General features: G+C 36.9%; 1 protein-coding gene across 41 annotated transcripts in view; it reads right to left on the bottom strand.

Annotated features, from left to right (window-relative positions):
- Nucleotides 1–3,928: 3,928 nt before the first annotated feature.
- Nucleotides 3,929–24,398, bottom strand: part of MADD (MAP kinase activating death domain) — a 72,291-nt gene continuing 51,821 nt past the window's right edge. For 24 of the 41 annotated variants that reach the window (XM_064657912.1, XM_064657909.1, XM_064657908.1 and 21 more), the window contains 8 exons: nt 22,196–22,306; nt 21,148–21,255; nt 20,893–21,057; nt 19,355–19,427; nt 17,480–17,586; nt 12,072–12,141; nt 7,104–7,150; nt 3,929–5,419 (listed from right to left, as the gene is read on the bottom strand). In XM_064657912.1, the coding sequence (XP_064513982.1) occupies nt 5,312–5,419; nt 7,104–7,150; nt 12,072–12,141; nt 17,480–17,586; nt 19,355–19,427; nt 20,893–21,057; nt 21,148–21,255; nt 22,196–22,306 (789 nt within the window). In that variant the 3' untranslated portion in view covers nt 3,929–5,311. The remainder of the gene's footprint in view (nt 5,420–7,103; nt 7,151–12,071; nt 12,142–17,479; nt 17,587–19,354; nt 19,428–20,892; nt 21,058–21,147; nt 21,256–22,195; nt 22,307–24,398) is intronic. The other 17 variants (XM_064657916.1, XM_064657924.1, XM_064657915.1 and 14 more) reach the window with 2 other exon arrangements.

Consider the following 24,398-nt stretch of genomic DNA (forward strand, 5'->3'; position numbering starts at 1 on the left):
CTGCTGGGAGCTATCACAGAATAGCAGAAATAAGACTGGAAATCTTTACTCTTCCCTCTATAGCACTCTTCAGCACTCCACCAAAAATAACTTTATTTAAATGCAAAAGGAGTAAGAGTGGAATAAGGCTGAGAATGAAAGAAGAAGACAGAGTATTTGGTAAGAACAAGAGAGAGGAATAAGAGACTATGACTAGAAGCTGGAAAGGGGCAGAGACTGGTTGAGTAGGACACTGGGAAGAGCTTAAGTCTGAACTGCTTGGGGATAGAGGCAGGGAGATGATGATGGTCACAGAGGCGAGAAGAATGTATGACCAAAAAAGCACAGGAGGAAACAAATAGAGATGATCTGATGGGAAACTGAGGTGCAGAGCTGAGCCTCACTGGTTGAAGAGAGTGTAGGCCAAGGAAATGTGAGGAAACAGTGAGGAATCCAAGCAGGGAGATGTGTAAAAAGAGAAAAAGGAGAGTGCCTTGATATCCAGCCCACTGTGGATAGACTGGTACTCACTGGAGTTAATACGAGAAACCAAAAAGGCAAAAATGAGTGGAAGGAATTGAAATACAGAACTAAAGTTTTCATATAATTCAAGGAAGCAATTGTTTAGAGTTCTACTGGTGTTTTTCCTGCCACCGTTTGTTCCTTTTTATGTAGAGCTATTTTGGGAGATGGGGATTTCTATTTCTATGTAGGTTCCTAAACCACGTTTATCACTATAGTAACTGTTGCAAATAGAAGCAGGACTGTTTGCCCTTGGCTGACATATATATATTTCTTTCTGACACCTTAAAACAAAATTAATCAATGCTAAAACTACTATGCTGCAGAAGTTTTGAAACATTGTACACCTGTAAACAGAAAGTTAACCTATGATTTTACTAACCTTAATATAAACATTGAGCTCATTTTTATCTGAGCACAGAATCTGCCTGAAAGAGGTCCTCTCTAAGTGTGGCATATACTCAACCACACTCAAACCTCACTTGTCACCAACATCAAGCTTTTAAACCTTCAGATACAGTGCTGGAAAAAGGGGTCACATACACACTATTATTTAAAGCATTATCACATTTCTACTATTTTAGTGAAATGGCCAAATTTGGAATGGCTGTGGAATCTCAAAGCTGTTGCTCACACTGAACATCTTACAAGAGCATTACAGGGTAGGGCTGTATGAGAAGCCATTGCCACTATCAGAAGCAAAGTCACCAGAAGCTGTCTGGAAATGTCTTGCCCTTATGAGAAGCAGACGTGTCTGGCTGAATTGTGACTTCTGTAAGAGCAAGAAGCTCTTTGACATTGCGTGGCAAGGTCCTTTGCACAAAGCTGCTGCTTCTTCATCCTAATTACCACTTCTGTAACTAGGGGATGTTTTATTTCACCAACACCTGGCTTGTCTAAGAGCAGGAATTTGGAGTTCCTAAATACCTAAATTCCTAAATACCTAAATTCCTAAATACCTAATATGGAGTCAGAGTTAAGCAGGAGCCATTGTTCTTCCAGAAGGAAGATCTTGCCTCAGAGGCAACATCACTTGACTTTCAACCATCTGGCAGTCAAGGGGGACTGGGATGTAAATATTGCTCTTTGTGAGAAGCTTAGCTTCTATTTTCTGCCTAGTTCTGAATTCAGTGATAACAGGACCCTATGCCCATTTGTTCCCATTGTAGGCAACTGCTTCCTTATTAGAAACACACTCTGTGGGAAACAAAAGCCCTCCTTTGGCATAGGTGGCAAGATTCTAGAAATATCTTCAATATTTTTGCAACATAAAGGTTCCTAGGAAGGCTTAGAATCACAGCCATTTTCCCATCCACTTTGATTACTCAGAGAGAACTTTAGTTGGAATTCTTAATGACCTATGTTTACAAGCACTTTAACTTTTAAATACCCAGATGAACATTTTATCTTACTCTGCTGTCCTGAAGTGTCAAAGGAGGAGGACACTGATTATCTGAAGTTAGGAACCAGAGTGTAGGAAATTTTTACAACCGTTTTCTTAAAGTAATGAATTCTTTCCTTCAACAGACATCGTAAGTTTTTTCCAGTTATATCCTTAATAAATATCACTTCAGTGTTGTGACGCTCACTGAAGTTTAAACCTTTAACCTTTAAAATGTGGACCCACTCAGAAGTGGACACTGCATTCACAAATAAAACAAGAATTGATTTTTTTTTTGGAATATCACGATGAAGATCCATGAACCAGGAGAAAATTAGTAACATTTGTTCCACTTTGAAAACTTCCAGGAAGACTAGTCTCAAACCCCCATGTTTGCAGAGAACACTTAATGGTCATTTTGAAAACCAATTTCCACAAACAAGAAATTGTAGCAGAAAAAGAAACCTGTTCAGCACAAGGAAGTTTTAAGGCAAGTTTATGATTCTTTGCGACATTTGTCTAAGTGCCTTGGAAATAATACAAGTGTTAAAATAAAAAGGTTGCAATTTTGAAATTCTTAAAAACTAAGACACAGGCTCCTCCTAGTGGTAAAAACGCAGGAATTATTCATTTTGTGCTAAGAAACTTCTAGAACTATTTATTATTACTAATTACTCTCAGTCTTCAATTTAATTCTGGAAGGTTTAGAAACCTCTAAGTTCTTTACTGCTGTTAAGGAATTTTTATCTAAATATCAAAATGAGTGGGACATGACTAAAACTACATGCAAACAACTGGAATTATTTTTTTCCTCCAAAATAAAGTTTAGGGACCTCTTAGTGCTTAGGAGTGATGAAGGGAAAGAGGAAAGGATGGAAGACTGAATTCCGAAAGACTTATGCTTTTGTACCACTTTTAAATCCAACCTGCATTTGGTATCCAAAGACCAGCACTGTGCATTTAGTAGTGGAAACACTGCACAGCATGCCTCAGATGAATACGCTATATGCCTACAGTTCTCAGAACATCTGCTAAATCCCCATCATCAAGTGCAAGAAAGATTTTATATATTTCAAAAATGTCTTCAATTTTGAAGCCAAGACAGTTGCTCTCACCTAAAGAGCAGAGGCACAGTGTCAGCCCACCTGCTGAGGCTGTTCCTGATTCATCCCTGCCACAGAACAGCAAACAATATATTTAGCCACACCTGTTCTTTAAGAAAATTCTGTCAAAAAGGACAGAGGGCCATTTTTATTAAAGGTCCTTTAAAAGTGTTATTCTGCTCAGAAGTTTTTCAGCAGCCTAGAGCATATAGCAGTTTATGTAATTTATGTAAGTCACAGAAAAATACATTAGCAAAAATAGCTTCTACAAGGGAAGAAAAGGAGCTGTATATAGTAAGTGATGCTATGCATTTAATAACCTTCCCCTTATAATTTGAAGTTAATGGTTTGATCATGTTAATAGGCTGATAACATAATTACAATTTAAAAATTTAAATTGACTACCTGAGTGGGACCCACTACTGCAGTAAATGGAACACCTATTGCAGACCAAAGTGCTTTCAGTCTTAACCGTACTTGTAGTAGTATCAAGAACACTACAATTGCTAAAAATTCAGATATTGCTATAAGAAAATTTACAGTGTCAGAGGACAAAAGAAAGAAAATAATTTCAAAACAGGCTAATTTCATGATTTACCAATTTCAGTTTTGCCTTTAAGCCTTTAAGGATGAAAAATCCTTTACATGTCATTTCTATTTCCAAGCATGCAATAAAAATTTCCATAATTCAGATGCGTCTGTTTTCCCTATTCACATTTTTCAGACACTTTTTTTTTAAAAGACAAATCACATAAATGTTGTGACAGAAGGAAAAAAAAACAAAATTACTTTAAACTGCTTCTGTGGAAAGAAATTTAGATTGTTCATTTATAGTCTTCTCTTCCTCATTATTTCATATATGTGTAGGGTATATTTTGTATATAATTACATTCATTCCAGAATAAGTTACACTGATAGAAAAGCACACAAGGATGAAAACTAGTTGCTGGTTGAATGACATTTTATTTTCACATTCAGAGAGCTGTACAGTTTCTATAAATAGATGTGATACTATAATATGTACATCATTTCCTCACCCATATTGGTATATTCCATTTAAAATGGCAGATACCCTGACCAAGCCAAAACAGGGTTATTTCTGGGTGCATTTAGTCAGAATTCTATGTCAAAACATACAATACATCAGTTTGCATCAGAGCAATTTTTCCTGGTATTTTACATGTAACATTATTTTCTCTAGACAGTCTCATCTTCCAGCACCCTAAGAGCTTTCCAGACAAGTGCAGTACAGTTCAAGAACAAAAACAGGATGCAAAAAACCATTCATATTTGGCCTATTTAAAATAAGGAATGTATGGACAGTTTTAACTATGTGAATTTCATTATACACAAACACAGTATTTTCAAGATCCCTTGAAACACAAGTACAGATCAAAAAAAAAACAAACAAACAAACAACCAATAGTTTAAAAAAATTGAAGACAGCATAATCCCCTGGGCTTCTGAACATGTTCTGCAGATTTCTATAGTGTACTTCTGCCAATAATGCTTCCAAGTTTTACACTCCCTTATTCATTTTCTAATCCCTGTGACTAACTGCTTTAGGCAGTGCTTATATGCATCTGTTAAGTCTGCTGCTGGGATAACTATAAACGTTACCTAAATTACCATTTGAAAATTCACACAATCCATGAAGTGTCGAGGTTTTTCACAATATATTACCTTCAAAGTTTCTCTCTCCGCTTCTCTTCCCTCTTGAGAAGCAGTCATCTCCACAGATGGACCAATTTAATAGCCGAACTTCAATTGTCACATGGTATTTTAAGACTATGACAGCTAAATTGTTTATCTCTACCAAAAGAGTCTGAAGAACTATGTGACAAGAACTCTGTGTTAGTAGTTAAAAATGAACAACACAGAAGGAAAACAATAAAACACTACATTTAAACAACATACAGGACTAGACTGCTTCCACTGTGCACATACCAGAGAATCGGAAAGCAGAAGCCTGCAGTTGTAAAGTGATTAAATTGTAACAAGTACCACTAGAACAAAAAAACAACTGAACTCAGGCTGTTAGTCATCTTAAGAAAAAAGGAACTCCAAAGGAATGTCCAGAGTAACTCACAGCTGGATGCAGATGCTCAAAACTGTCTGATTAAAAGCTCATTTAAAAACTCCATTATGGATGAATTCAGAAGGAGACTGCACAGTGAAGTCTCAGGTTCTTCTATGGGGAAAGACTTGCAGGGTCATACATAATCACGTTCTCATAAAAGACAGAAAGTGAGCTCCAGTAACTGCAGCAAAACTGGGAGTACTGCATGTCAGTGTGCCAAAGGGTAGGTATTTCTAAATATCATGATCAACTGGAAACTGGTCGAGGTGGTTTGCTTTTATTTTCTGCCTCTTTCCCACGAATTGCAGCCACATAAGAGAAGAGACACAGCACGGAGTAGCAGATCTCATGAGCCTACAAGAATCCAGAAGAAGAGATAATGAAATTCAGATTATTAGGTGTTTTGCAAAATCCATTGCACATTTTGTATTTTGCTATATGTCTTTCTTCATAAGACAACTATTCTGGCTAGAAACAAAAATCAGGAAAATGTGTCCCATACCTTCTAACTGAGATGGATAGAGTAGAAAATATGTATAACAAACTAAAAACCTCCTTTAGGATAAAAACATTAGTTGCTTAATAGTATGATTTAATAATTTTTAAAAACAGTATGCCAAGCTGGAAAGTTGGACAGCTGGCTTTAGAAAAAACATTCTACATAATTACTTTCAGTCTGTTGTATGAAGTTACAAGAAATTTTCTGGGAGGGGTTGGAAGAGCTAACTAAAAAAACTAAACATCCAGTACTGAACCTTGACTAACAAGATGGTGGGATTCTTCCTTATTCATAACTACCTTGTTATGCTAGGACCGGTAATCCTTGTAATTTTTAATCAAACACTAGTGAATAATATGAGCTTTTGGTTTGGCCTGTTTTTTTTAATTAAAAAAAACCCTACAACCCAATATTGCAGATTTCCTATGAAGAATACCAGGCAATTTCGTCACTATCTTAAAGGAGAGGGTTTCACACAGCATTACTAAGTTTTACAATTATTACTTTTAACTCATTATGTGCTATTATTTAACTGAAAATCCTCTTTTAGCATGTAATTGGTAGCACAATTCAGTGAAGGTAAGACTTAGACTGAATTTATATCCTAGTTCTAATACTGGCTATTCTAGGGATGTTAAAAATTCTTATCCTGTAATCTGACATTTAAAATCTTTGTAAATCTAATAATCATAACAACGTTTTGCTGTATCATAGTACCACCTTAAACACATCAAATACAATTTTTTTCATTGAACTGGCTTTTCTTATTAAGAGATACAGCTATCTGCTTCTTAAACTACATATATTCTAAGCATTTTGTTCTAAAACATTTCTAGCTCCTTCAGTTAATTTTTCTCTCTCTCCCCTTGAAGGACTGTGAGTTTCCATGAAACCAACAAATGTGCACACTGCACTTCAGACACAAAATAACTGAAGAAATTTCAGTTCTGACAATAATCATTGTCTTCTATTTCTTCCTTATAAGTGCATATAAGTCTGATCATGTGTAAAAGTACTAAATATCGTTATACACTGATGGTGTTCACAAAATGTTATAAAAACTGAACACTAAATCACAGCAATAATTCATCTATACAGCAGGAATCAATACTTGTAGTGTTCTCTTGCATCTCCCTGCTCACTTTCATGAGGAAATGGGAATTTTTCATAAGATGTTAATAAACATTTTATGCCTATGAACTAGTCTCCCTATACATTGTTTCTATGGATTAAGGATTCTGTTCTGCACTGTCTTAAAACTAACAGTTTCACTAGTTCTTATTGTGCTAAACCAGCTACCTTGCATCTTCATCTATCTTTAAAAAGAGACAGTGCTTTCTGTACTACCTGTTGAGTTCCCCTAATTTTATGGGTACAACAGTCACCGAGTTTTGTTGTCTTTCCTGGAGGAAAACAAGCATAAAAAGCAGCTGGGGTTTCACTGCAAATCCTGCAATCCCAATGTAATTCTTTTCGCCACATGAAAATGTAAGGATAGATCCTCTAGAGAACTACCAGAAGGCATCACAGGTGACTCACCATTGGCGTCTTGTACTTGTGGCTCACCACTTCTTTAGTTTCAGGAACTAAAACCGGACGGGCAAGAGACAAAACAAAAAGTTCAAAAAACGAGAGGCAAATGGGAAAGAAATAGCACAACGTTCCCATAGGAAAGGGAAGGGATGCAGACAGACAGCAGGTGCAGATACAGGCCACATCACTATCCTTCACTTCTAGATACTTTTCCATCTTTTCATTTACATTATATATGTCCTTGGAAGATACTGATAATGATAATACATTACTCAGGTTGGCAAAAATTTTCACTGCCTCTGTTTGGCACAGTAGATATTTGATGGTTCTTAGAGATTCTGGCTTTTCTCATATTACTTATTCCTGCTAGACAGCAAAAATAGTGAAAAAATATGTCTAATAACAAAATATGCCTTATATCTACTACAATAAAACATGAACCAACAATTCCATGGGAATTTATCAATATGTGATTCCCAAAGATTTTCCCATTGAGGTGTTTGAATCCTTCTCTGCTGAATAATAGATCTCAAAAGAACTGTTTGAGACTATAAAGCAAGTTAGTGAAATCCAGAAAGAAAAAAGAAGTTGAGGGAGAAAATTTTCTAAACTGGAAGACTGTTTCCCAGCTTAATTTTAAGTTTCTCAAGATATTCTTTCTCCTGCATAGGATGTGTGTGATGGTATTTACTTGACATACTGACTGAAAACGTTCACAGTTTTTGAAAAAGTTGTCTCAAATAAAATATGGAGTTCAGTGACACGTATTCTTAAAATACCAAGCCTGTTGACTTATAGAAGTCTTTATATAAAAAGAGGATTAAGGCACTGATGAAAAAAATCTATTATCCAGAAAATTTCATCTTGCTCCCTTGCACTGCCTCAAACTGACAGAAATGAAAACAGGCACAATATAGCTGAAGAAAATGTGTCTTTTGTTCTCATTGTGGAATGGCTAAAAAAGCATGCTGTAACCATCCCATTTCACTGCATTTGAATTGTGTCTTTGACCCACACTTGGTCTGCAAATGTTGTGAACAGGTACCATGGGAAATCACCAGGAGAGAACAAAGACCACACTAACATACAACTGGCAAATTTAAAATGTTAAGATCAGTGGAATACCAAGACCAACTCTGAATACTTCCCTTCCAGAACAGCTGAAATTTGCCATGGAATTTCTGTGTCACAACAAAAGAATTTCGAAGCAGTACAGAAATTATCCGAAACCAAATCATACCAGGTTCATAGAGGAAGGATAAATGTTTTATTACACATAGTACTAGTGACAAAAAAAGAAACGGAGGCAGATGAGTTCAGTATGAAGAACTAGGAAAAGTCCACAACAAAACCTTTCCATGCAGATGTCATCTTTTCAACTATGATATGACACAGCTGAACGCTGGAGAGGGAGACGAATCACACTCTAAAGGGCCAAAAGTAGGCAGTGCAGACTGGGTTTGAGAAATTTCTCTAAATATAAATCAATGCCTACTAATTCTCGTATGCCATGGTATTGTCATTCTTGAAAAAAAATCTATTGAAAAGTACAGAATATGATGGTAAAGAGTAACGTTTTTGTTTTATTTTCCAACTCTCACTTTTCTTGAAGTTGGCAGTTACATTAAGGACTCAGAAACAAGGGAAGTGCATACCCAGGCTGCACTGCCCCAGCAATACCAGAGACTAGAGTTGGGGAGATAAGGAGGTGCACATCCAAGCTACCTTACCCGTTGGCACCAGATGTTCCAAATTAACTCCATGTCACCAGGGGATAAAGGTGGGAGTGAGGCTGGTGCACAGCCAAATAAGGTAGGACTTTTACAGCTGTGTAAGTCTCACTGCCCACTGGATAACATACAACTGTTCATAAACTCTTCAAAAAGCAGGAAGGGAAAGCTGTAAGGACCTTGTGCCACAAGGGAAGGAGAGAAGGGAAGCTGTAAAGTCCTGTATCATAATTGAGAATAGGAAGAGAGGGAACAGGAGAGCACCTAGGCGAGGTACTCTCTCCCCACTTCACAGTCAGTAAAAGTTGCCTTGTCTTTAAGTAAAGTACTCCTTCACCGTCCTTGTAATGCAGGAAATTCTCCTGAGATGACTGAGTTATGAAGAGTAAAAAGAGTGGGTTTGCATTTACACTCAGAGAAGTCAAAGCACTACCACTGTAGAATACAAATAAAAAAGAAGAAAGGAAAAAAGGGAAAAAACAAACAAACAAACAAAAACAAAACAAAAAAAACCCCTCCAACAAACAAAAACCCAAACATACAAAAAAGAAAATACCCAAGCCTCCTAAGACTCAAGCCTCAAATTGAGAGATGAGCAGAAGCACTTTTCTTTAAACATAAAAGTTATTCCTGATGCTGTTGAACTGAGTGGATGAAGTGAGTAAATTATTAAGCACCATTCTGCAGCCTTTGGTCCTGTGAATTAAACTATGGCGCTACCACAAAATGGGTTTAGGGGACATCACTTTACCTGCTGGAGAATGAAGGTTTTCATAGCAGCGACGGTGAAGGGGCCACAAGAAAGTAAAGCACAAGTACACAGCAGTAACTCAAATTTCAGTGGGAAAAGCCTTACATTTCCTCACTTAAATTTCCACTTCCATTTGTAGGACACAATTCCTGAACGTCTGTTGCATCCTGCTCTGAAACCACAAGTCCAACTTTCATGCTGCCTCTAAGCCCAGCATTAACACAAACAGACCTTTAATTTCCTGATGCAATATCACTAACTTGGAGCACTTGCACTTCATAAAATCAAATAAATCTTGCATTGAACGACTTCCCATCAGACTAGAGTATGCAGGCTTACCAGTCTCTACCTTTCTAAAAGGATCTACTACTTCAATATACTCCTACTATAATGAATTTGATGGCAAGGTTCATCATGTTTAACACAGCTAAATAACTACATTCTTAAGAAGTCCAAGCAAGTTTTTGCTGAATGCTGTTAGTCTACTATTAACCAACATATTAATTTATCTTGAACTGGAGAGACTGACATATCTTCTCACCTTTACAACAATTTTAAAAGCAGCTCTGGGGTAGTTTCTCATCTCTGCACAGAAAGAAAGGTTAACTCCCCTTCAACATCTTTCTTTCTTCTTTCTCTTTATTAGCTGGATTGGCAAGTTGTAAATCTCATTTGGTACATTTAAATAGGTTCTTGTCTGTGAATCTATTTTGGGAGGAGGATATTTTGAACTTAAAATGTTTAATTTCTCAATTTGTGCTTGTAGAATCCAACTCCCACTTTATTTTTAATTACCTCTGAAAATTATCCTTTTATAAGTTCCATATCACAATTCTAGCTTTTGCAATAGGCCCTTGATTATAAAAAGAAGTACTTTTTCTTATATTTATTACAGACGTTATTTAGGGGCTAACTGCTGTGTTACAGAGCCATCAATGTAAGTTGACTGGAAATAACCAAGTCAAATACTGTCTTTTGTTCTTGTGCAATATAAACAAACTATTAAAAGAAATGTTTTGCATTAAACCTCTCAAAAGTGATCCCAAATTCATTTCTGTTTCAAGTAATTTCTATAAAGTTAAAGATTTCAGAAGCTGAAGCCATTCTTTAAGCTAATTTTATGACTTCTGAATTCTCATCTTTGTAAAACTCATCAATAATCTTTTACTGACTTGAACAATTTGTATTACTAAAATGATTTATGCCCATCATGATGAAAACATGATATCAAAGGAACATGCAACCATAAATTGAGGACACCTTCTGAACACATAAAATTCCAGAAATTTTTTGTGGTTTAAATATACTGATCTGAGCATCTGAACCATGAGCAACATTTTTAGAAAATGGGACAAAATTGTTCATGAATTCAAAGCCAAACTTCTTGGAGATTTATAGTAAATAACAAACAAACTGCAACAGTCAGAAGGATTTTATCATTTGGATACCTTAGAACTTTGTATCACCAAAAGGAGACAACACATTATTATGGGAAAAGACATTAATTTCAGAAATCTTGTATTAATTTAAGGGAGAATCCCTCAGCCAGAACATTCTACACACATTACCAAAGAACAAGGAGAGTCTTGGTAATGGGAGCTAGTGATTCAGATTTTGATTTATGGCCAAAGTATGGGTGCTGATCTACTATGGAAAGAAAGTCATAAAATTTAGCTTCTTTTTAAATGTTTCATAGATATTCCTAAGACCTACACAAATGTCTCACAGATGGGTGGAAGAATAAACCAATACAGGTTTGGGGACTATTTCAAGAGAAGTACTTGGATCATTCTTCCAGAGAACAGCATCTGAAGTCACTCATTTCTTTCAGACCCTAGTTAAGAAGAGCGTTTCTGGCACTAAGACTGAAGAGTAACCTGGAATTTTCCCCAAACTACAGTGTTAGGCAGATTATATGCAATAGCAATAACTGACCAAAACAAGACAAATTCTCTGTTCTCCTCAACCTTTACTTTTCCACTCTTTACCAGTCAGGCTCCAAAACAAAGATCACAGGATAAATTAAGTGCAACCTGACAAAACATCTTCTGCTCCGTTCAACAAAAATTAAATTCCACATAGAGCAAAAATAAAACTTTGCAATTAACAGCTGTTCTTTGTAATGAAAGCATAGTGTGTTGAGAAAGATCAGCTTTAAATCCTGCTTAAAAAATGTGATTTCTCAGATGAGAAAGAAACATACCAAAGAAAATTCCTACATACATCCAAGCTTAACTGTTGTTTTGTTTGCTTCAGAAGACTCAGGACATTTTCTCTGTCTAATAACAAAAAGCACCTAGGTCACAAATCTTAATATGATGAAAATTAATGTGTAAATTTTTATGTTAAGTCACCCATCTCTCAGGCAACTTCTCACATGAAATCTACATTCTCTCCCATCTTTGAAACTGCAGTGCAACTCTGAATCTGAAAACTGGAAATTTGAGTTACTGCCATGTGAGTACAGACCTAATATCAAAATAATGTAATTACCAAATTCCTCCAGGACAAAGACTCCTCGCACAGTATTGCACTTTTTAATGTGATTCAGCTCTATGAAAACCTACAAAAACAGGAGGAAAGTAACATTAAATTAGTTGGGTTTGGTTTTTTGTATTCAATTAAAACCCAAAATTAAACAAAAACATCATCACAACAGACACAACCTGAAGTTTTATAGCATACACTACCAGTTCATTTACAGTTTAATATATAAATAAAGGGTGAAATAAATATTCAGAAGACAAACTTGCCACAATGCTAGAAATCAACAAAAAAACTTAGAAGTGCTAAGAAGCGAAGACAGCAGAAGATGAAGTACCTTCCGCTCCTTGCAGGAGGAGAAAGCATGGAAGAGAAACGAAGGAGTTAGTAACTCTGACATATCCAACATTGCTACCCCTTCAGGCACTCAAATGAGTTATTGCAAAAAGAATACCAACACACCTGAAATACAGCAAAGAGGGGGACGAGAAAAATGCTGACTCCCAAATTTGGCGCTATTTGTAGCCTCTTATCCATCCCAGTTGGTTTCTGCCCCTCCATGCATCCTCCTCCAGCACAGAGGGCAGGTAAAGGGCACTATACTTCCCACTGCGACACTGATTCTCCTAACCTATCCAGTAGCTGAACTGAATCCAATGAGGAACCACTAATCTTTCTCTCCCTGACAGTTCTGCCATTAAGATTTTACTGAAGTTTATGATATATAATCTTCATAATTACTCTTGGAACCTCCTCCTTTAACAGTCAGTACTAGCTTTCTGCTTTAAGCAGGATGGGAAAGTTTGGATCCTTCTCTATGGTTTGCTCACGTCACATATGGGTTTTGCCAGCTGACCAGTCACTTGAATCCCAAAAGACAAAAGCAGTTGAACTACAAGGCTAGGTTTTTCAGTCCGGAATCTAGATGCCAAGACTGCATGAATAAACAAGTTCTCTTTGCATAATGAGTTTGTTCAATATCCAATCTATGTCAAGATACAAAATAATCCCTTCTTACGTGCACATCTCCAAAAGGGTCAAAGTCAGTACACAGACATAAGAAGCTGTAGCAAGTCCTATAAGGAATCAAATCCATATTCCAGTTTCTAGTAGACTTGCTTTTCAAGGCAGAAAGTGTTTCAAGAGAAACACTAAGACTAACATTGCCCTAATATTCAGAATGTCTATGTCAAACACCTTACAGAGATCTTTGCCAAACTATATTACAGAAGTCTGGTTTGATACTTTCAGTGCTTATACACTTACGACACCATGTCAGGACCTTTTTTTAAAAATGGTACTGGAGAAACTTCACTGTCTTGGAAAGAAGGGAAAGGAAAACTTTGCAACCCTCTTGAATCCTGTATTAGCAACACCGATGTAATCATACATAATATGCTACCCAAGAAAGGCAGTCAACACTAGAAATTGTTGTGGGCTTTTTCTTTAAGAAACAGACTTATCTGTATCAAGAGAGATCAGTAAATGCACTGTATATCTGAGAGAAGACAGGTTGACTTTCAAGTCAAAGTGGTTTTATTGTTATTTTTATTGGCAGAGAACTAACCAACAGACCCAGATATTTTTTGTGCAATATAAAACCCTGAAACTTCCACTTAATCAAAAGTCTAAAGCTTGCTTTCTGCTTACATTCAAGTAGTCAAAGGAAAGGATACTTAATTCCATCTTTTTTTTTGTTTGCCTGTTTTCATCCATGTTCTGTATCAGTTTAGTTGGTCAAAACCATTTTATTTATTGAGGTATACTTACAAAATGAACAAGTCAATAACAGAACACTTTCTTTAATGCACTTAGTTTCCTTGTTCTGTAATCTTTTCTGTGAAAGGTTTTTGCTAGTAGTCTAAAGTTCAAAAATTCACAAACTCAATAGAAAGACTCAGGCAAAACACTGGTTATTTTATTTGGTAACAGTAAAACTGCCTAAAAGACTTGACTGCCCCAGGTGGTCACGATCTGAGTTAATGTACTGCATTAATCAGTGCTGCATTTCCACAAGAGTTATGAGTAAGATGAGAATTTATCAAGGTTGTCACAATTACAATCCATTTTTAGAAGATATAAGTTGATGGGCAATTTCTTGCTATATTATTTAAGGCACACAGATGCTCTCCTCTCACTCAGTCAGAAAACACAGAAATAACAGTTACTTACCCTAGGGAAACTGTGGTTCTTCAAGACAGAGCATTCAGTGTGGATCCTACTGTAGATGGGCATGTGCCTGATGCATCTTATTAAGCTTCCATCTATTTTTGACACAGATGAGTTCATAACGGGGACAGGGTACTGAGTCCCGATATTACAATTTGCAGGTGTAAACTCAGAATAATCTGCCAATGCCACAGGTACACTTGACACCTTCCTATTCTAAAGAACTTCCTCTGACCTGCTAGGCACAAATAGACTCGAACATTTTTTCTTCTTAAACTTACACGTGCTGCAGCATGGCGACACAACTTGTGAGCACTGAAGACAGGTATCACGTGTCAATAACAGGTTGCCCACCCTGCATCTAAGACATTTCCTAAGGAGTTCACAAGATGGTAAGAAAATATACACAGTGCAAAACAAAAGCCATCAAAAACAGCTTCATAACAGCAAGCTCCATTCTGGCACTGAAGCAGTATGTTCATTCTTCTCAGATAGACTCCATTAATACTTTTTTTTCAAAAGTGGAAATCCCTCTTCCTCTGTTCTAAATGAATTATTTCTATGATGTCCAATCAAGCAGAGCAATAGAAACCTCTTATTTTAGTAATCTACAATACTGAAAAGAACACTTGGGAAGATAGCCAAGAACAGGGCCTGTATATGGAGTAAGGAAAGGAAGATGAAGAGAAAGCTGTGCCTGAAGAAGTCCTGTAGGCCTTTTTTGGTCAGCATCCCCATACAAACTCAACAGAAACAGAAAAACCCATTTTCAACAAAGAGAAATAGCTGAAGGATCCTGGTTTTAATGATGCTTATATACATATTCTGAAACCAACTCCCTTAGGGAGCAATTCATGCAATGTATATGAAAATTGGAAAGAACAATTAATCTAGAATAGCACACCTTTTATTAAGAAAGCAGACTGGTTGATGAGTGTCAGAATAAGAATGCCAACGTCCTTTTTCTCCACAGACAGTGAAACTGGAGGGAATTTTTTTTTGCATGGTGCAACTAGCAGAGTCCCTTATATAACTGCTACAGTCGTCCATTCTATAGAAACCCTTAAATGAGAGACTTTTGATATCTAGACACTTTGTTTTGACAAAGAAAACAAAGACATATATTAGGTACATTAAATGGAACTGAATGTCACAGTCAGCTGGCAATGTAATCTAACAAACTAAGAATTAAACATATTCAGTAAATGCAGCGTTATTTTCCAAAACTACTTGTTTCAATATCCATTAAAAGTAATGGTAACTCATCTGGCTACAGCGTCATTGGAAAGGTCATGAAGAGAAGGAGTAATCCTCCAGGTGAAGCAGACAGCTGGCATACTTCCTGGGTCTGACCTACACAGACTGTCTTCCAGAAAAGAGGTACGAATTTTCATCACAGACAGCAAATTAGAACACCATTCTCTGTAAGGAAGGATATGATAAAGCTGCTATTCTAGGAATGCCGGTACTAATAGCACGGGTCTCAGTATCTGTTGTACAAAATTCTAGTGGTAATGCTCCTGACAGTCACATAATAACAATCCGTACTAGGTTTCCCTAATGTTTCTTTCAGAATGTCTCTCCAGTCTTTCAGGGGAAAAAAAAAGGCTTTGAATTCAAGGACAAGGCAATGTTCCAGGATTTGGAGTTTTTCTTTTGGACAGATACATGTGTGCTCACTATGCCCTTAACACTGAGTGTCTCTCTGTCTTGGGAAGATGCCTGCTACACTTAAGAAACCATGCTGATGATATGGCTACTTTCTTATATATCTTTTCTCAATGCAACCATATATGTGCCTGGCTTTTCAACTCTGCAAGAGTCATTTCCATTGACTGTTTAAGAGATGAGCAGTTTGAGCTCAACAACTTTTTTGACTTCTGGCAGAAGTAGAAAAAGGAGAGGCAAACAGAACATTCCTATGGTGTGTCCTTACCTTAGGACAAAGTAATTTCTATTATGTCCATCTATAAGGATATAAGCTGTTGCTTTGAGACCAGGGTTTAATTTTCAAAGGCTTTAGATCTGCCATTTCCAATAACTATGAAAATTCATTCTGTACTACTGATGACTTCCTCTTGCAGTTCTTCATATTTCAGCATATCCAAAGAAAAGCTAAAATCTTTAACTCAGGCAGATTGTTCCATCACAGAGGTTTGAAATACTACAGCAGGGCAGGCATAGTCTAGGTTCTACCCTGGTAAGTGACAGCAGGAAAACTGAGGGAGGTTCACAACTTTCCACTCCTTATACTGGCACATATGAACTCCAAGAGGCACAGGGTGCTGCTGTGACCTTGAGAGAAGTTGTAAGATTCTGAGCATGTGTGTTTGAGATGCATGTGCACTTCCAGTGGGGTCTACACTGATGTATCCTCAAAGAAGATCAAAGCTTGTGTGGGAAGAAAAGTCTAGTCAAGAGGAAAGGAAAAAACACTCCACAGAGAACTGACAGAAGCTTTGCTTTTTCTCTCTCTCTCATGCACACACACAGTCTCTCTCCTAAAAATTGACTCTGCTGTCTAGCGTTGCATGCATTTAATATCATAAGCAAAACAAAAAAAACATAAAGCAAAATAAAAAACAAGGATCAAAGGAAGCAACAGAAACAACAACCAGAGAAAGGAAGAAATGACAACTCTAGTTGTGTTTCCTCTATGCCCACAATATCTGCTGTTTGGAAGGAAAAATGAATCAATATTTTTTTCTTAATTTTGAATTACATCAAGAACCAGTTTCCCATCTTATTTTCATACTAAATTCTACAGATTATTTCTAAAATTTTAAAATAAAACAGACTATATATGATGCAGAAAGTTACCCTCTGTGCCACCATTATTCAAACACTGTATCTTTAAGGTTGACTGCTTATGCAATCAGGATACATTCGCTGTGTGATGCATTATGGCAATTTAGATTACTATTGATCACTTTTTCTATCCCTTAACACAGGCTAACATTTGTTTTGTGCTTAGATAATTCAGACCACCAAAACCAAGAAGCTGAAAGATGTAGCAACATCTTTCTTTAACTGATTATAGTTTTTCTGAGGATATTTAATTTCAGTGTGTTTTCACATATATATATATATTTATATATGTTTGTGTGTTTGAGTGTAAATATACATGTGCTTTTTCATCCCCATCAAGCTATCCCTTGTCCTTTTTGATACTCTGGGAAAAGGAAACACCTATACAGGCAAGCGGCAAAAAGCTTCATGCTCAGTTTTCTCACAGATTTCCCTCATACCTGACTGTGCATAAATTTCAGGTTAATTCCTTCCAATGTGACCTGAAGAAGACCTCCTTCACCAGTTTTCATATCCTGCACAGGGAACTCACCACCCAACTCAGGGCCTGTGATGTTAATTGAAAAAAAACCAAAAAACAACAACAACAAAAAAAAAACCACCACAACAACAACAAAAATCCAGAAAGAGAGAGAGAAAGTGGAGAAAGCAGTCAGCCAAGTCATGATACGTGGAAGGGAAACATAAAATAGTAAAAACATAATTCCTGTTGATGTCCATAGCAAAAGGACACTACTATGGACAGTAAGGAGCATTTCAGTGATTCTATCCACTAATGACAGTTTTCTGAGAACCACTAGATTTTTAAGTATTGTAATAAATTTCATTCTGGTTATATGAAGGGACATCAATGTCAGCTCAGTCTGTGTTTATTGTAATCCATACTGGGGTTTTGTTTGTTTGCTTTAAATGCCCTATTTCATTTCTACATGGTAAGATGCTGCAATCACATAACACCACAGACAGCATAGTCTTAAATACAAACACATAAGCAGGCATAAGTTCATTTGTGAGCTGCATTGTATGGTGTTGTTTTAATCTTCTGGTAATTAAAAAGTCAACATAATTAAAACAATAACAATTTAACAGAAGATATTAATAGGTGACAATTTAGGCATTTTCATCTAGTTTCTTCTTCATTATTCAGTTCAGCTAAAAAATGCTTTCTTAAAATTATTTTTGAAAAATTTTTCTTTCTGCAGAACCATTGAACTCTGAGGAATGACTTCCAACACACTTCAAGCACTTTTCAAACACATTTTTAATACTATATTATTGCCCGATTCTTAAAATAGCTTTCAAAGACACTTTTGCCTTCTTTACCCTCAGTGAAAGTTCAGTCGTTCTTCCCCAACCTCAAATTAAACTGGACTAAACTGATAGAAAGGATTAAATTGGTAGGAGAAAGAAAATGGTAGCTCTTCCAAGCCCCAAGAGCTAGTCGAGAGTTGAACAGTTAGGATGCTAGATATAAACACAAGTCATTTTCTCAGTCATGTTGATGTCAGTTATGTGTATAAAATGTAGATCACTTAGACACAGCGTTTAGACACACCTAAAATAGGCTTGTGCATCAAAGCATGGCTCTTGGAGTCCTAACATCCACTTGAAAAAAAAAAGAAATAGTTGCAACAAAAATCAAACTTGAAAACACAAAACCACAGTGACGTTACCCTGCGAACAGATTCCAATAAAGGAGAAACAACCATCTTATGAAGGTATAAAATAAGCCACCTTCATGTTCATTACTCAGGTACATACAGCACCTGCTTCTCTCTGAGAAGTAAAAAAAAAAAAAATGGAAAATTGCCTTCCCAAGAAGTCAGTCTTCCAAAATTGCAAATCTACTTTCTATGGTTTTTGGACTCAACAGTAAAATGGGTGTTTACAAAAATAAAAAAATTTACTAGTATAAGATTCAGTAACACAAACAAGCGTATTTATTAGCCTCCATTCTCAACACAAAGTAGACAACATAATTCTACGTCTCAATCAGGAATATAAGCAGTAATTAGACAACCATGGAGAGAGACTGAAGTTGATGTTGTGTAATCTTTTCTAGTTATCATTTTACTGGCAGCTAGTCCTCCTTACACATAACTCTTCTTCATACAGGTGTTTTGGTTGTGTCTGTATTGAGAGCGAGGGTAAAGAGGGCGAGCTAATGACAGCAATCTGCTGTGCACACATGGATGTACAAAGTCACCCTAAGATTTCGAAGTGAAACGAGATTATGTTCAGGGAAGTTACTAGCAAAAACATTTTTCTGATTGCAGATTAAACAACACATGTTCCCAACAAGCAAAATCTCATACCTGGTTTAATGCTCTGCTGTCTTGCTGCTGCTCGCTCCATACTGTCTTTTACACAGTAGTATAGTTCCCGACACTAACAGGTATAAGAAGAGTAATACAATGTTATTTCTCCAAACTACTAAGAGAGGGAAAAGAACAGCTAGATTCTAAGATTCTACAAAAATAACAAGCCCCATGTGGTGCATGACAAAAAGCCTATAAAAGTTCAAGCACACCTAATTACTAGTTTGTTTTTCTATTTATTTTTCAAGTTCATAGAGAAACTATTTCATAGCATTTCATTGCACAAGCTAGCAAAGAGTTCATGGCTTGGCACATTCTAGCCAAGTTTATACAGTTTCTTACTGTAGATAGGTCAACAAGCCGTAGGGAAGGAATGTCATCGAGACATCCCTTGACAGGCTGGAGAGCTGGGCCTGTGTGAACCACATTAAGTTCAACAAGGCCAAGTGCAAGGCACTACACCTGGGTTAGGGCAATCCCAAGCACAAACACAGGCAGAGAATGGAGAACTTGGTTGATGAGAAGCTCAACACGAGCCGGCATTGTGTGCATGCAGTCCAGAACGCCAACAGCATCCTGCGATGCATCAAAAGAAGTGTAGACAGCAGACTGAGGGAGGTGATTCTGCCCCTCCACTCTGCTCTCCTGACACCACACCTGGAGTGCTGCATTCAGCTCTGGAGCCCCAAACATAAGAAGGACAGGGACATGTTGAAGCAAGTTCAGAGAAGGGTGAGTAAAATGATCAGAGAGCTGGAGCACTTCTCCTATGAAGACAGGCATAGAGAGTTGGGGTTGTTCAGCCTGGAAAAGAGAAGGCTCTAGGGAGACCTTAGAGGAACCTTCCAGCACCTTAAAAGGGACCTACAAGAAGGCTAGAGAAGGATGTTTTACAAGGGCATGTAGTGATAGGGTAATGGGGAATGGCTTTAAACTAAAAGAGGGAAGGTTTAGATCAGAAAATTAGGAGGGTTGTGAGACACTGGAACAGGTTGCCCAGAGAAGCTGCGGATGCCACATCCCAGGAAGTGCTCAAGATCAGGTTGGATGGAGCTCTGAGCAACCTAGTCTAGTGGAAGGTGTCCCTGCCCGTGGTGGGGGTGAGGTGGAACTAGGTGATCTTAGAGGTCCCTTCTAATCTAAGCCATTCTATGACCAAAAATTAAAAAATTAATTCAATTACTAAGACAGTTTTATTTAGGCTTTCCCACACAAATCTACTGTAATATTTTTACTATCTTCACAAGCCTGCAGGCTCACACAAAATTTAGTAATACTGATGTTTTCCTTCTAACAAAAAAAATAAAATAACAGCTACATGTAATTTCTTAAATTACTTTCTGGTGTACGACTGTCTTCAGGTAAATGACAAGGCATAATGCCAGCTTCAGATGTCAGTGCTACTAAACAGCCCTTGCAGTTCAGTAACGAGTGCTCAAAGAGAGTGCTATTTTTTGATTAAACACGGAATAAGACACACAAAGGACTTGTTTTTTCCGTACAGCTTCTCCTGCAGAATTAAACAAAATGCATACCTTCTTTGTGTAGAACTTGTTCAGTTGTGTCTCCTGACCATTCCTGCGCCAGAGGCAGAGCACTTTTGTTTTGGGACAGTAAGTCATGTTGATGAGTTTCTCATACCACCAACGTTCATAGACAGTTCCAATGTTGCTTCTAAGCACAATACAATCATCACATACCTGGAAGCACAAAATATTATGCAAGATTTCTGATGCTATTTCTCTTATTTTGTCTGTTACTAGTTGCATTACTTTTATTCTTGTCTCTACCTCCATAAAAAATATGTCTCCTGTTGTGTCTGTCCCAGCATGTACTACAAAAGTCTGCTTCTTGATATGGCGGCTGCCACTGGGTCTCACAGGGAGTTCCCGTCCATTCTAGAAAAAAACCCACATGCAATCATTAATGAATGTTGAAACCAATTTCTCCTTATCTATTGGAAAACAAAATCCATTAGGTGACAACAGAAGCATTCTCAACAAATAAAAGAAAAAAGTATTTTTAACACAGCTGATTGGAGGCAATTTTGGACAAAGTCTTAAGCAAGTCACTCTAGTAAGTTTAGATTCAACAAATATGACTATGACACTTATCACAGCATACAACAACATTCACACTGATACCATATTCAGTATGGGATAGTGAGGTGTCTGAGCTCCAGTAACATTGGAGTAAACTGGTCTGATTTTTCCAAAGTAATTGTAAGAAAATTTTGTGTCTTCTCTATGCTTAAAACTAAGTTCCAAATGGAAAAATGCTTTGAAAAATTACCTTTCAAAGGGCCCTAACTTGTGTCCGCCCTGATGACAGTTGTATTAAAAGGTAGCTAGAGTTATTAACTGAAGTTTTAGCCTATATTCTTAGTAATCATTACATGATGCAACGTTTATTCTGCATGACAGCTGATAGTAGAAACAGTTTTGTAGAGAAACCGATTGCTACAAGTCTTATAATGACCTGGAAACTGACAGAAACCTAAACACTTCTTACAGTCATTGTAATAATAAAGATTTGCGTGCCCACAAAAGTGATATTAAGAAAACATTAGGGTTGCATAGAACAGTGGTACATAAGTGTCATGTTTATACACACCTGTATTGCAGCTCTAATTGATAACTGCATAACATTATAACACTATAAACAGGGTCATACAGTCACAGTCTTCATTGTATACACATGAAGGCAGCATTTAATAATTCAATTTAATTATTTTTAATATTTTTAAATTAGTGTTGCAGAGAATATACAGAAGAATTTTCAGGCAATTTATTTTCTCTACTGTAGATCCCAAAGACACATCATCACTGTTTTACTTACCAGATTGGCAAGTTTGTCTAGAATATCGTTTATTTGCTGACTGTGCACCAATCCAATATGTGATTTTCCCATTAGACGTCGCACCTTTTTCCTAATATCATTCTTGTTCACCTAGATAGCAGACATAAAGACAGTCAAACACTCTTCTCTATTCACAGAAGGCAACTCCTATCTCCTAAATATGTCTTGGTTTCCATTGCTAAGACAGCAAAACAACTGATCTCAACACAACATGGTATCTTTTGGAATTCTCGTTCTTCCACAGCCTGTTTCCTGGTCACTAGGCTGGGGCTCTAACAAACATTTTCAGATAGTCTTCAAACAGCAGAAGGTTCCTCCTGAAAATGAGCTGCAGGGAAGCTCAGAAGCAAAATATTTCTGCCTTGGATGTCATTTCAAAAGGCTATTATGAATGTCAGCCACTGCTAATAAAGGCTTCAAGACAGTACACTCATGCTTGAGTGCTGACTTCAAACTGGATCAGACGTTCTTTTTTAACATATTGGCATTATGACCTTAATGCTATGGAGCACACAAAACAAACTCAACCTGTTTCCTTCCTTTGACAAGAATTCTTTGCACTTGAAAGAAACACTGTATTTTTCAAGATATTTTGAAAGTAAAACCTACTAGGCTCTGCCATCTAAACCAAGAAAATAAATTAAAATACCAAGGATTATGCTTCCCTTGATAGTTCAGAAGAATTCATCTCTCCAGTAACAGAAAGCCTTCCAACTTTGCAGTTTCTACTATAAGCTGCCCTAAGAAGACATACCTTGGTACAGTCTTAAGGCCTTCATTCTGCCTGCTTGAAAAAAGTCCTATATACAAATAAAACACACCAAATTCTAGATCCACCACCTTTTATCCCAAAACTTATAATCAGGGGAAAAAAATGCAACCACAACAATAACAAAAAAACCCCCAACCAAACAGACAACACCTCACAACCCTTTTTTTGCCCAATTCTGCATCCTAACCTCACTCTTGAGCATCTCGGAAGATGCGCTGAAAGGAACTGTATTTTTATCATAATTCTCTGATCCCCTGTATTCCTTTTTTTCATCTATAACTGATAGGCCCAGAGAGACATAATTTTCAAAGGTAGAACTCCTGCTTGCCTTCTTATCCCTTTCTGCCAGGAAACTATTTTCTTGGGGATCTGATTATTTTCACCATACCAAAAGACATCCTCCCGCTATGAGACTAACTCTACCAACATGTCTCATGAGAGCCTTTTGAAACCAATATTATTTGCTCTCCTCTTTTACAACTTCGATGAAAGTAGCTGCACTACTTATTATTAATTCTACTTTAAGTATTACAGCAGTGCAAGTCCTAATGGCCAAATCCCACAGTCTTCTTCTGAAATAAACTCACTCCAAATATACTCAAATCTCATCTTAAAACTTACTTTCACATTCCATTTATGTCAGGAAAAATCAATACTTTCTTCCTCTCTCCCCACTTCTCCTTCCGACCCACCCCTCTGCACTGCATCTCCCTTCCCTCAAAAAATTACATAATTTTTTCCACTGGTTGGATATCACACATTTTTCATCTATGGTATGATGTCTCACCTCATCATTTAAAAAGCCAAAGTTATCAAACTATCACCTATGTACAGCTATTCCTTACTGTCAAGCTGTTGCACTGGACAGCACAGTGCCTCAAATCTGTTACAGGTAAAACCATGCACTTAAGCTGGTTCTAAACAAGACAAAAACTTTAGAAGACTGATTTTCCAGGGACTTTGATTTGGCCTATCTAAGAAATTATTCAGAATAAAAGAAAGATACTTCTAGTAGACATTTACACCATTAAGGTGTATATGGACAGACCACTGACTGAGAAAGAAAAAGCTTGTTTACTTGTCATAGCAAATTTCTTGTTAACTAATTGATACACATGTTCACAATCTGCCCACATTTGGAATTTGCAGCTGTGAGGAAATAAAATCAGAAAATACTCTCTACTTAAATTATAACCTATACTCTTAAAAATAAGAATATTATCTAAAATTACTAGCGGAAATAGTAAATTTCTACTTTCAATGTCAATATATATGTACACCCATGGCACAGAACTGCATAAACTCAAGACAACATTTTTTCATTAAGATTAGGAGATGTTTTATAACAGTCTTTTATATTCCATTGTTCTGAGTTCTGTGAACAGAGATGTATGGTTTCAAGAGGACACC

The sequence above is a fragment of the Pseudopipra pipra genome, chromosome 6 (assembly GCF_036250125.1).
Source record: "Pseudopipra pipra isolate bDixPip1 chromosome 6, bDixPip1.hap1, whole genome shotgun sequence".
Lineage (NCBI taxonomy): Eukaryota > Metazoa > Chordata > Aves > Passeriformes > Pipridae > Pseudopipra > Pseudopipra pipra.